This window comes from Homalodisca vitripennis, chromosome 2, assembly GCF_021130785.1.
Source record: "Homalodisca vitripennis isolate AUS2020 chromosome 2, UT_GWSS_2.1, whole genome shotgun sequence".
Classification (NCBI taxonomy): Eukaryota; Metazoa; Arthropoda; class Insecta; order Hemiptera; family Cicadellidae; genus Homalodisca; species Homalodisca vitripennis.
This window is the reverse complement of record NC_060208.1, coordinates 72,808,725-72,821,651: the sequence shown is the minus strand read 5'-3', so window position 1 is coordinate 72,821,651 and position 12,927 is coordinate 72,808,725. Positions and strand designations below refer to the sequence as shown.

Sequence of the window (12,927 nt, the reverse complement as noted above, 5' to 3'; positions counted from 1 at the left end):
TGAAAAGATTTAAAGGCTGTGGACGTGTAGCTGAAAAGTCCCATGATTTCTTCATTTCATCAATTCTTTACTCCACAGAAAATATGTTGACATACAAATTTTTCTTGTGCGTCTTAAATTCTTGATTTATTTAAAAGCAGCTTTCAGGATGTCAAAATAGTTTAAAACAACCTTAGAGGTAGAGGGATTAGTTATGTCTTTACTCCATCCATGGGTTTTAATTCATGAGTTCTGGAATCTTGTTTTGCAACAAATACATTAACAATTAAAATCTCAAATAATAATACCACAAGTTAGAAAATAACTTATAGAATAAAGATAAAGTATTTTAGACTAATTTTAAATCTAAGTTTACAAACCATACTTCTTGTGTGAGGTTACTAAACAGTTTATCTTTGTAAATTAGTAGCTGCTTTTAAGTAACACAACAGACTTAAGATCAAGGATATCAATTCTTCTTTTGTTGATCTAATTCTTTGATTTTTTTTGCATTAAAAAGTTTCTACTATAGAAAAAAACTGTGTTATATTGATTTATTTTATTCTGACATTTCTGAGGATCACATGCAGTAGATAGCATTGTATACTTTATGATTTGTTTTAACAAGGAAACATTTTCATAATCAAATAAACTAGCACATCAATGTGGTTATTTTGAAGTGTGGTAATTTTAATTTCCTGATGAGTCCAAACGCACAGAAGTGTTCAAATCAATGTAGGATTGGGTAAGTTGCTAAAATCCAATTTTCAAAGCTTAAGCTAATCAACAAATAGGATTTTTGCAACGTCAAGATTTTATAGCAACTATTAAAACTAAAGTTATAAATTAAGTGGTTATAAAAAGGTTTTAATGTGTAGATTTGCAGAAACTCTAAACACTTACCTCACAATTCATACACTCTCGAAATTCACAACACTTACTCTCGAAATTCACATTTTATAGACACTATTAAAAAAGTGAATTGGCAACACAGCTTCCCACACTGACTCTGCAACCCAAAGTGAATAGACAACTAGAATGTTTGATTGCAGTGCAATTGAAAATTTCTAACTATGCGTAAAATATGTATACTTTTATATGTTCTTTCAATCAGTGAACCCTAGAAGATAGTTTTTAAGGTAAGTCTGCTGATGATCCTATCAACTAGTAACAATACCTTGCTTTCAGCCCTAGTAATTCAAACCTAAATTTTAATTATTAACTAAACAAAGTTTCCAAACCCTGACATGTTGTAATTAAACTATATTTAATTGCTCGAATAATTAATGTCTGTTGCAGTAACGTGAAAAAATCTTTAATTCTTGTTAAAAATCTTGAAAAAATCTTGTTCAGTAATTGTACAAGAGATTGTTCATTTGACTGAAGAATAAAATGAGAAAGAAATTTTAGAAATCTGTATTTTAAGCATCTTTTATATTAAAAGTACAACGATATTTTGTAATTCTGTAGTGCCAGAAACTATTTGGTCAATTTTTGTGTTACAACTATATTGTTTGTATACTAAAAGGTCTTGGGTGCATTATGTTTCTGAAGTATTCGATGTTGCAGAGTTGCAGAGAGGACTAAGGATGATTGATCATGTTCTGTTGAGATAATGAGGTTCTAGACCTAGTACAATGGGATATGATTGAGTGCAGAGATAAATATTTCTCTCATTTGTCATCATTTGCAGTTCCACAGGAGTACTTTGGGTATCACACTCCTGTTGGAGACTATGAGCTCTGGGGTTGGAGCATTATGACATGACAGTAAGGGTTTATCACACTGACTATTACGATACGATACAAAGGGTTGAATGGTCAATAGAATATATTCCCCACTACTGCAACCCTAATGATCTATCATAATATAACCATATAATTTAGACAGCTGTGATCATCTTGATGGTTTTAATAAACCCCAATATGTCAGTGGGATCTAAAAGTCCCACTTTAGCAGGTTTGAGAAAGATGTAAAGATGTTTCCAAGACAAAGCAAACGCTTTGCAGTCACAAATGAAATGTCTTCTTGCAGAAGCAATATATATCTGACTCAAAGATAAGATACCCATCTTATACAAATGGTAGTTAACAGTCAACAGGTTAGAGAGTAAACTAATACTAAGTCTGCTATGAGAGAGAGAGAGAAACTTTATTTTACAATTATCAAAATTGAAAATGGTGTCATAAAATACAAATTGGGTAGTTTGATACAGATCTATTCATGGGAAGTTGTTTGGCCAGTCCATATAATCTGCTATATTGTAATGAGGTCTTTGAAGAAGCCAAGCCTGAAGATGTGCTCTGAAACTCCTTGATTCAGTTGTCTTGATTTCAGCACACAGTCTATTGTAGAATTTAGCACCAGCGTATGTAGGCTTCTTTTCAGATTTTCCAGTCCTGTGAGAAAGCAGATTGAAGTCATTTGCATGCCTAGTACCATAAGAATGGAAGTGTCCATTCCATACAAGGTCTTTGGAATTAGCTAGGCAGATGGTTTCCAATAGATAAATGCCCACTACAGTTAATATTTTACCCTTGAAGGTGTCTCTGCAGCTTTCCCTTTTTTCTAGACCATGCAGCAACCTCACAGCCTGCTTCTGCATTATCAGCACTCGCTCAAGGTGGTTGTGTGACGAGGCCCCCCAAAGCACGATGCCATACCTTAAGTGTCCCTCAAAGAGTGCATGATACCTAGTCTTGGCTGCCTGAGGTGAGGCTATAGCCAACATCCGTCTCAAGACAAAAAGTGAGTTGCTCAGCTTGATGCATAATTTGTCAATATGATTTGTCCAGGTAATATGATCGTTCAGTATGACTCCTAGATGCTTAGTTTATTTAGCATATTGTAAATTAGGAAGAGCATGAATATCATCTCTCTTGCTTCCAAAGTTTATTTGTACACTTTTGCTTTCATTTAGAGCAAGATCATTGGAGCTGCAATAGTCAAGAGCCATGTTGAAGGCTATGTATGTCTGCATTTCAAGATCTTCCACAAACCTTGATGAAGTCACAAGGACAGAGTCCGTCAGCATACATCACGATTCGACAGTATTGTTCTGTAAAATAAGGCAGGTCAAAACTGAAAAGTATGAACATCACTGGGCCCAGGACAGACCTCTGGAGTACTCCTCTGGTAATGGGAAGTTTGGTAGATCTTACTGTAGATGTTGCTCCATTCCTAGAATCCTTCAATTCCAGCAGCTGTTCAAGACCCTCCAGATAACTTCTGAACCAATTCTATACCATTCTTTCGAAGCCAAGATGTCCGAGTTTATCTAAAATAAGCTTGTGGTTAAGACAATCAAATGCCTTACTCATATCTAGATGGATGCATATGACATTATCGCCTTCTTCGAGTTTCTCTAAGATCAACTCAACAAGATCCACCAAAGCAGTTGAGGTTGATATTAGCGATATCGGTCTGTAGTTCCCCATGTCATCCATTTTTCCTTTTTTGTGCAAGGGTATGACCCTCACTTAAGCTGATGTTAATGATGTGAAGTAAGGCAGGAAGTAATTCCTCCATGCAGTATTTAATCATCATAGAAGAGTACTCATCCAGACCAGCAGAGGGTTTGGAATTCATTTTTGTTATTATTGTTTTCAATTCTCTTTCAGAGGTAATATTTTTCTTACTGCAGATTTTTCCAGAAGATTCATATTTAGTGTTTCATCTTCCATAGAAGTAAAAAATGTATTAAATCTGTTAGCAATATCTGTAGTGTCCTCAATTTTTGGATTGGAAATCATGATATGGTCTATGTATGAGGTATTGGAGGCTTTTTTTCCCTTTCACTGTTTACCAGGGTCCAGGGAGCTTTGTTTTTATTGACAGATCTGTCAAGGTAGTCGGTACTTGCTTGTTGTCTTAAAGCCTTTAGTTTCAAGTCATAAGTTTTTTAAGGTGGTTTGCCATCATCTTATCTTCTTCTAGGCCATGAAACAGGTACCTGTCCTGGGCCTGCAGGAATTGCTCTTTCAGATTTCTTGCTTCAGTATCATACTTCTATTTTACTGAAAAGGCAGGTCTTTCACGAGATTTTCTCAAAGGGCATGTTTCGTTAAGAGATGCTGTCAATATATAAAGAAAGACATCTTAAGCTTCTTCTGCCAGGGCTGTCTCAAAAAACTGTGTTCAGTCTTGAGTAGCAAGAAGCATTTTCAGAATCCCCAAACTCTCATCACTGTAGTGCCAACGTGTGGATGAAGTTGGTTTAGTCATGGTTGCTTCAAACTCTAAACTGCAAAGTTGTCCCATATGATTTGAAATAGCTGTAGGAATTATCTGAACATTAATATCATCCCTGAAGGCTGAAGATATGCAAACTATATCGATGGAAGAGCTTGTGTCACAGGTAATTCTTGTAAGTGATAGCAAAATCCTTACAATATCAAAAATAATTAGGAGCTCATTTAGTATCTTTGAATCACTAGAAGTTTTTAGGCAATCAACATTGAAATCTCCAACAATGAGTTTAAGTCATTGAGCAGGCCATGATTCAAAAATGGGTGTAAGTGTCTGGAGAGCAAGATAAAAAGAGATAAAATCTTGCCTGGGAGGTCTGTAAACACCCAGCACGTACAGTTGTTCCTTCTTATTAACTTTGATTGCAATTGCAGAGACTTCACATACCAAGGGAATGCTGAAATGTTCTATATCTAGAGCATTTACTTCATTGGAAAGACTGCTATGCTTATAAACAGCAACTCTGTTTCTGCAAACTTTTGTTAAACATATTTTCATTGTTTTGCCCATGCTCTGTGATTACTAGTATGTCAGGGTGGAGGAAAAAAGAAGATGATTTAACTTTTCCATTTTATTCCCAACTCTGTCCACATTTTGATGTAATATTATCAAATTCCTGCCATTTGTCTGCTTGAGTTTGTAAAAGTCCTGCAAACCAACTTGTTTTTAAAAAAATGGATTTTTCCTTTTATTTTCTGATCCTCCTCTAAAAAAACTTTGCTGTACCTCCATGTGAGAAACAATTTTAGTGAGGAATGTGGTTTTTTTTAGTTCCTGGTGGTTTCTTGTTAGCAGTGTGGGTGATGAAAGGGGAACATATGGTTTGAAGCTGTTATTTTCTGAAGTATATTTTAAGTATAGTGATTGATGAAGTCATCAATATTCTCATTAAAAAATTCTTCTGTTGTCTGTCCAGTTTTCAGTAGTTTTGCAGACTATAGCTTCAGTGTCAACCTACACTGACCACCAGTATGTAAAATTTTAATTCATATTAAAAGAGTCTTTATATACAAAAGTAGAATTAGGACTGAAAAATTGTCTCTATTTCACTGAATCAAAATATTTCATTAACTCTTGCTACGCTTTAAGAATTCATAATTATAGTTGGATGCCAAGAACTTTGGCGGTGAATTGATTTATAGAATTATGGAGTTTCTCCTAAATATCATTAAATTATATATGCATACGGGGTCTGTATGAACCTTTACCAATGCAACAGTATGTTAGAATATATGCTTATCTTCTCCAGATTTTGGGTATTATATGGGTTAAGACCACAGGAAATATTATCAAGGTACCAGGGATACCACTCTTGCTAAAGGCTATGAGTTTCTACTTTGGGTGCAGTGAGATAAGTTAGCCCAAAAGTGACTGTGATGTCAATGCCATGGCCATGCCAATCCTCCTGCCTTGCCATTTAATCAAAAATCACATTTAGTATTTTTGCAGTAAAATACGAGTCGACCCCTGAAACATCCAAATTGCAGAAGGCCAACCTAAAACCATTCCTACCCTATTGGTCTCTTGAAAAAGGCTGATGGCTTTACAGAAGGATAAATAGACACCATACACCTGCTCTTGACAATTCGTCTATGTATAGCGAGGTAATTTTCCCTTTTAGGGAATACGTGCCTCACTCACTGTTGGAATATATGTGGAGAAAATCCAAGTAAAATATACTGGGCAGTGAATTCCTTCCAACACTTTGAGTATCCTGAGAGAGACTGTATCTTTTCAGCCCTTCTTCAACAGGAACTTGATTTGGTTACTGGATGTTTTTACGTCAAACTTGTTCTGGGACATATTCCTCAACATTGAAGATGATTTTTATTCCTAAAGCTGGCCCTCACCCCTTGAGTGAGCCAGCACCGAAAACCAATCCATCTTTTTTCCCCAATTTTTTAAACATTTTTTTCCAAAAATCTAGCAAAAATTGTTGAATCACAACAGTAGCAAGTTATTGCCAACTCTCTATTGTATCCTGAAGAGTTTGCCTAACAAACTGGAAAGTCCACAACCCAGGTCCTCAGTAGTCTGGTTTCCAAGATAGTGAGGTAATTGGAAGACAAAGAAGTAGCTCTTAGTGCATTTTTGGATATAGGGGTGCTTTTGATAACACCTCTCTCTGTTGACTCAATGCATGGAGTAATGCTAAGAAAGGCCACGGACCTGTTCACTCTTTGATGGATTAGGTCAATGCTGTCCAGCCGTAGAACAGCTAGGTTTGGTGGCAAGTCTATTACTGTGAATGAAGTTAAAGGTTATCCTCAGGAAGGAGTCCTGTCACCTCTTTTTTAGCTTCTAGTTGCTGATTATCTACTGACTAGATTCAGCAAGGAAGGCTTTGAAGTACAGAGTTATGCAGATGACCTTGTAATTATAGTTAAGGGTAAACATGACATTGTATTAATTAAACTCTTCCACTATGGTTTTGTTCATTTGATGGAGAAAGCTTACATTATAGCCTCTGTCTTTAAGGGACACCAGGATAGACTTCTCCGGGGAAGTCAAATATCTAGGTGTGGTAGATAAAAGGCTGTCCTGGAACTCACAGTTGAAGTCATTACTGTATAGAGCAATGACTGCTCTTCATACCAGCAGACAGTTCTGTAGTAGAACTTGGGTTATATGAGTAAGTAAGGAAATGTTGACTATGACTAGAAAAATTGACAGGAGATTTGGAAGACTTTGATAATTAGCCAGATTCAATTATAGAATCCTGATTAAGAGACAAAGTTTCAATCAATTGAACTACACATAACGCAGGCAGATCAACATGATGTGTACTACATAACAAACCAAAAATAACACTAAAATAGTAACATTTAATCTTCCACCAGTTTACTTTAATTGATTTCATCATCATCAATACCTGATCCACCAATTCAACCTAAAGAACATCTATTGATTCTGATCTTACACTTTACATATATTTGCTTTACTTTAACGGTAACAGAACATCTGTGTTCTGTAATGGGAATTTCAACTCACAATGGACCTAACAGATTTCAGCTTAAAATTAAAATGCAATTAAAATGACTCAATTAATTATAACTGAGCTTGTTCTTTAAGGAACTCTAAACATAATAAATATTATTCCACATCATTCACTTTACAAAAACAAGACAAGACCTAAATACAAATCAACCATATGTTTACATTTTTTTAATGATTGGTTTTAATATAAATACTATTGTTAAGAGCAATCTACTACCAATATGAATTGATAGTCAGACTTTCAAAACATTTAAATTACATTATATTTATGACATCCTCTCGCCTTAAGCTTTGGAGATGCTTAACCATACCAACATCATAATCAAGCTCTAATCGAGGAGTCAGCTTCACTCTTCCAGTTTTTGTATGAGTCAAAGTATTCACTATTTATTTTGTAGTACATTCGGATTTTATAGTCTTCAAGGATTGTCTCCTGTTTACCACCTTCTTCAGTCCTTTTGTATCACCAAAAAACTCAAGTGGATAGATACATTGAATCGGTCAATCAAATATACTATTTGCAGTTTTCAGTCATATAACTCTTGAGATTCGTCTCAGCCAGGAAAGATATTTTTGATTACTCCAAGTGGCCAATTTTGCCTTGTCATGTTGTCTGAGCCAGTACTTCTCCTATCTTCGGACTTCTCGAATTTCTTCCAGCCGACAGTTTATCTGGCCTAAGTATTCCACTTGATATCTTTTTCTTAGATCTTTTCAAACTCGCATTAGATATTTGAGTTTTCTTTCAAAAACAGTAGAATTCAGTCTGTCTAAGTGAATAACTGTGCAATCTCTAATGTCTTGGATAAACATTGCTGGTGTTATTGCAGTGCACTCTAAATTGTCTTCTGTCGAGTAGGTTATTGGTCTGTTGTTTATTAGTGATTCACAATCACACAAAATTGATATTAGTTCTTCACTGTTAATAACAGCTCTTCCTAGTATCTTCTTCAAATAGTGCTTTACAATTCCTACCATTGTTCCCAAAAACCACTCCACCATGAAAAAGGTGGATTGAATCTTCATTCTATGCGATCCATCAGAGTGATATTGATGATTTTGGTCCAATATAAGTGGTTCATAGCATTATCAAATCCTCTGAAGGTTTTGCCTTGATCGCTGTACATTATGGATGGACGACCTCGTCTTGCAATAAAACGGTGTAAAGCCAATATAAAACATTTGGTTGTTAAAGATTGTACGAGTTCCAAATGAACCGCCTTGTAGACTACAAAAAAAATTAAAATTACAAATATACAAATCCATGATTTACTCCTATCGTGCAGAAACAAAGGCCCTGCAAAGTCAACATCGGTAACTTCAAAACACGCAGCATCACGTACTCTGTCTTCCGGCAATGGTGGACTACATATATCAAGGTGTTTACTTGTAGAACGTTCACATACAACAAAAGCGTTAAGAACTCTTTTAATAGTCTGTCTTCCTTTCTATATCCCAAAGTTCTCTTGAATAATGCTTAAAAGTCTTTGCACACCAATGTATCAATTTTTAACGTGTAGTGACAAAATCTTTCCACACTTTTTATGTTTAGATGGTAGAACTAATGGCATTCGGAAAGCTTCTAAACTTTTTACTTCACTTATTTTTGTTTTAAGTTTTATCACCCCTTCATTATCATGAAAAGCTTGCAAGTTCTGAGCTCATTGCTTTGTAGACCATTATATGATTCAACTTGAATTAGCTTCACAATGTTGCATTCTGCAATTTTAAATTATTCCAAACTCAAACTGCGGTCTTTATTTGATTGCACTTGTTCAGAGAATTATTTTTGAACCTCAAAATCTAAGCAACAATTTGTTTGATCTTGAATAATCTGAGTAACGAAGACCTAAATATTCACCAAACTTCATATCACTGCTAAGACCTATGCAGATAATGATGACTTTTTTCCATTCACTGTCTATCTCTTCTTTATGAAGTTTTATTCCTAAAACCGGCCATTCTGATGAGGGATGGTTTAACCAGGATGTCCTCTCCCGTCATTAAGATTCAACAACCTGCTTTGGAGTACAGCCTCGACTAGATAAGTCTGCAGGATTTTGCTCTCCAGAAACATGATTCCAATCTTCCTTCTTCATAATTTTACTAATTTATTTTGCTTGATTATTTACAAACACTCCTCATGGATCTTCTTGTTCGATCCAAGTTAAAGCAGTAGTAGAATCACTCCATAAAAATATCTTAGCATGTTCTATGGAGAAAAACTGCTTTCAGCATTTAAGTTACCACCTAACGTAAACATTACTTTTTAACATTTCAAAATAATCTAATACAGACCAAGTTCTTCCAGAATGTAAGCTTATTGACTGGAACAAGTGTAATATGGCCTATTAGGGAGAAGTTTAAGCTTTAGGACTCTTCAACACTTATGTAATTACAAGTCAGTTATGGGGGAGATGACGGTTGCAGGCTGGTGATTTTAGACAAACATTTTATTTGTGGCCTAATGTTATAGTTTTATCTTTGCATGTAAACATGAGATTACACTGTGTTTTAATAACTGATGAATGCTTACACTTACTATTAGATAAAATGTTGAACTCTCTACCAGAAGACCTTAAGAAGACAGAAGTACAAAAGTTTCCACGCCGCCTGAAGAGTTGGCTTCAGGACCGACCCTTCTACAGCCTAGCAGAGTTCTATAACTGGAAACAACATTTCAACTAGCACTAACTTGAAATTATTTTACCACTTTGATAGAGCATTTTAACACAAACTTTGACATGTCCATTTTTAACTCCAACTTGTTTCATTTTGTATCATCAATGTTAACTTTAGATTTTTTCATTCTATTTCATATGTACATTTTTCTCTGTAGAAGTTTCATATGCAGCCAGATTGTATTCATTTAACACTGCTTTATTTTTAATGTTTAACAGTTTTAACATTTGTGTCAAGTAATAATCACTGATCATGTAACATTACATGTTTTATAATATGTTAATTAATGTTCTACACTGTAATAGTTAGTAACTTTGTATTTGACGCCATTACTAATCTTAACGATTATGTAAATAAAGAAATTTTGAATCTTTGAATCTTTGAATCTACCTCTTCAGTGACACTATTGTGAGCAACTTCTTTTTCTCAGAAAAAAGTCTTTGGCTAAGAGCATCTCTGAATGATAGCTTGACAATAATCACTACATATTAATAAAGTCAAGTGGGTGATCAGCAGATTCAGCCCAAAAAATTCACCTCCAAGCCATCCTACAAGGTCTTAAAACACTGTACAAAGTCTTGTTTGAAATCTTCGGTGCAAGCATAGTTGTTTATTTCTAAATTCAGACAACTTCACAACCATAAAATCTTTTAGACCTAACAGTCCCCTGTCAGTTCTACATGCTGACTCTAACTCTGTTCTATTGATTGCAAAGTAGGTTTTAGTTTCTATTGCCCCTTCAGTGTACCTTGGACAGTTCTCTTACTAAAGAGAGTTTGCTACCCTTGTTCCCCAAATGCAACACTTGGAAGAGTACAAAACAGCCTCAAATAATCAAAACTTCTGAGAACACATTTTGAAATTTCAAACAATAAATCTTTGAAACTGTTTTAATGTAAAGCTTTCACTTTTCACATTATTCAGACATTTTAAAATATGAATTTGAAAAAAGTGTTGAAGTTACCTACTTCAAACCTTAGTTCCTATCAAATCGTGAAGACAGTCCTGAATTAGATTTTGGATTGCCTTTCCATTATGTTTTTATTCTTCATTATCATTTCATGTGTCTCAATTTTCATTAACTTGTACTGACAGCCCATCTGTTCTATTAATTCTGTGAAAATATGATTAATGACAACAAGATTAAAAATATTCACTATAAGAGGTTTATCAGCAGAATTTTCAAAACTGTATTGCTTCAATATCTTTCTCAAGAAACTCTTCTGTCCTTTTTCCTCTCCTGTCTCAAAATCTATAGGTACTCTTAAATCAATATCAATGTCTTGACATTTTATAAATAAATAGGCCCTACCGTATATCTTGAATATATATATATATATATATTCAATTATATTATATATTCTTCTTAAATTATTATTACATTATTCTCTCTCCTAATCCCAGGATATTGTCTCTTTCTATTTTAAGTGTAATGTCCTGAATTTCCAAAATTAATTTCTTGAAGTATTGTCATATGAAGATCTGTCTAAATAAATATTATCCACTAATTATTAATCAAACATTCGTTGTTTAAGGTTTGTTATTGACAATGGATGATTTGAAAGGATGGTAGGATTACGGACATTGCCATTGTTATGTTACAAAACCACTTGTTTCAATAAATGAGACGTAATCTCTTCTTTAGGTGTAAAATCCCCTACCTAATACATAAACTAAAGTAATTGTTCCACCTTTGTTAGCTTGGGTGTGATGTCTTTGTGCTCTTGGCTCCTGTGCAGTGACATCACTTAAGTTCATTCTTTTTAGTCTGGACTTGATGCCATTCATCTACGAGGTATCATTTACATTTTTGAGTAGCAGTCCACTGCAACATTTTTAGTTTATTTATGTTTTAGGGCCATTTTATAAATGAAGAAGAGGGTAGATTTCAAAACGTGGATTTATAGTTATTTTTAACATATAACAATGTCAAATGTCCTTAATCCTACTATCCTTTCATTAAAAATAAAATAAAATTTATAAAAATGGAGCATAAGAACTTCTATATCAGCTTTTGCCTTATTTGTTAAATTATTTTTTTTACTGTTTGTAAACCTAAAATCATTTGGAGCAAGTTTAGAGCAATGGGAGCTACTGAGACAAGTGAGCTGCAAAACCCTAAAATACACTTTCTACTCTTGAATACAATCTGGTGTCAAAAGCTCTTTGTAGTGATTCTTTTGTTTAGTTTAAAAGTGCATTCCATCTCTCTGGGCTGTTGCTAAAGAATTCTAAGGTTGTTTGACACAGTGGAAAAAGCCACAAATTATATGTAAAATTTGCTAAATCCATGAACAATGACCAAGTTCGAACACCAAGTGTGAACATTCACATGGTGAATATAATGTAGCTAGATTAATTTTTTTGATGTTTGCTTTCACACCTCTACATTCACTAGACATATTTAAATAGTTTTCAAATCTCTGATCACATAAATCCTCGATATTTATTTAAAATGTATTTAACTTGTTATTTTTTTCCTGTTTTTAACTCAATAGTTTTAGTACTACACACACCACAGAACGAAAGGTGGGGAAAAGGAACGAAACACATTTTATGAATCTCAACCCGGAGCCCTCCTGAGTGCCAGGCCCACCGACAAGCAATGCAGATTCGCTCTGTTGACTGCAAGGGAGGGTTACAAAATCTAAACTAATGTGGACTATGTTCCAAACAATTGGAACATGGGCTCCCCACAGTATAATATTCTATCACCATTCCTCAGAAACTTAGAAATTGATAGTCTTCTTCCTGAAGTTTCAAGCAAGGACCCTATACTCAGGGATATGTGGCTGAGGTCATGCTGATTTGATTCCCTGAAACTGTTAGACATTCTGTATAACATTCTAATGATCACTTATGTCTAGTTTACAGAAGGAATGTCAGAATAAATATTGGAAAACAGTATCATTCAACTCAAGACAAATTTAGACAGCATTTTATGCCTTAAAATCTGTAACATTACTGACATTTGTATAAAACTGGTCACTTGCAATTGAAATCGAGCATGCTCATCAATAA

At 34.5% G+C, this 12,927-nt stretch overlaps 1 protein-coding gene across 2 annotated transcripts in view; it reads left to right on the top strand.

Moving 5' to 3' along the window:
* Positions 1–10,283, top strand: part of LOC124354156 — a 31,597-nt gene extending 21,314 nt beyond the window's left edge. For both annotated transcript variants that reach the window (XM_046804415.1, XM_046804414.1), the window contains exon 4: positions 9,773–10,283. In XM_046804415.1, the coding sequence (XP_046660371.1) occupies positions 9,773–9,912 (140 nt within the window). In that variant the 3' untranslated portion in view covers positions 9,913–10,283. The remainder of the gene's footprint in view (positions 1–9,772) is intronic.
* Positions 10,284–12,927: the final 2,644 nt, after the last annotated feature.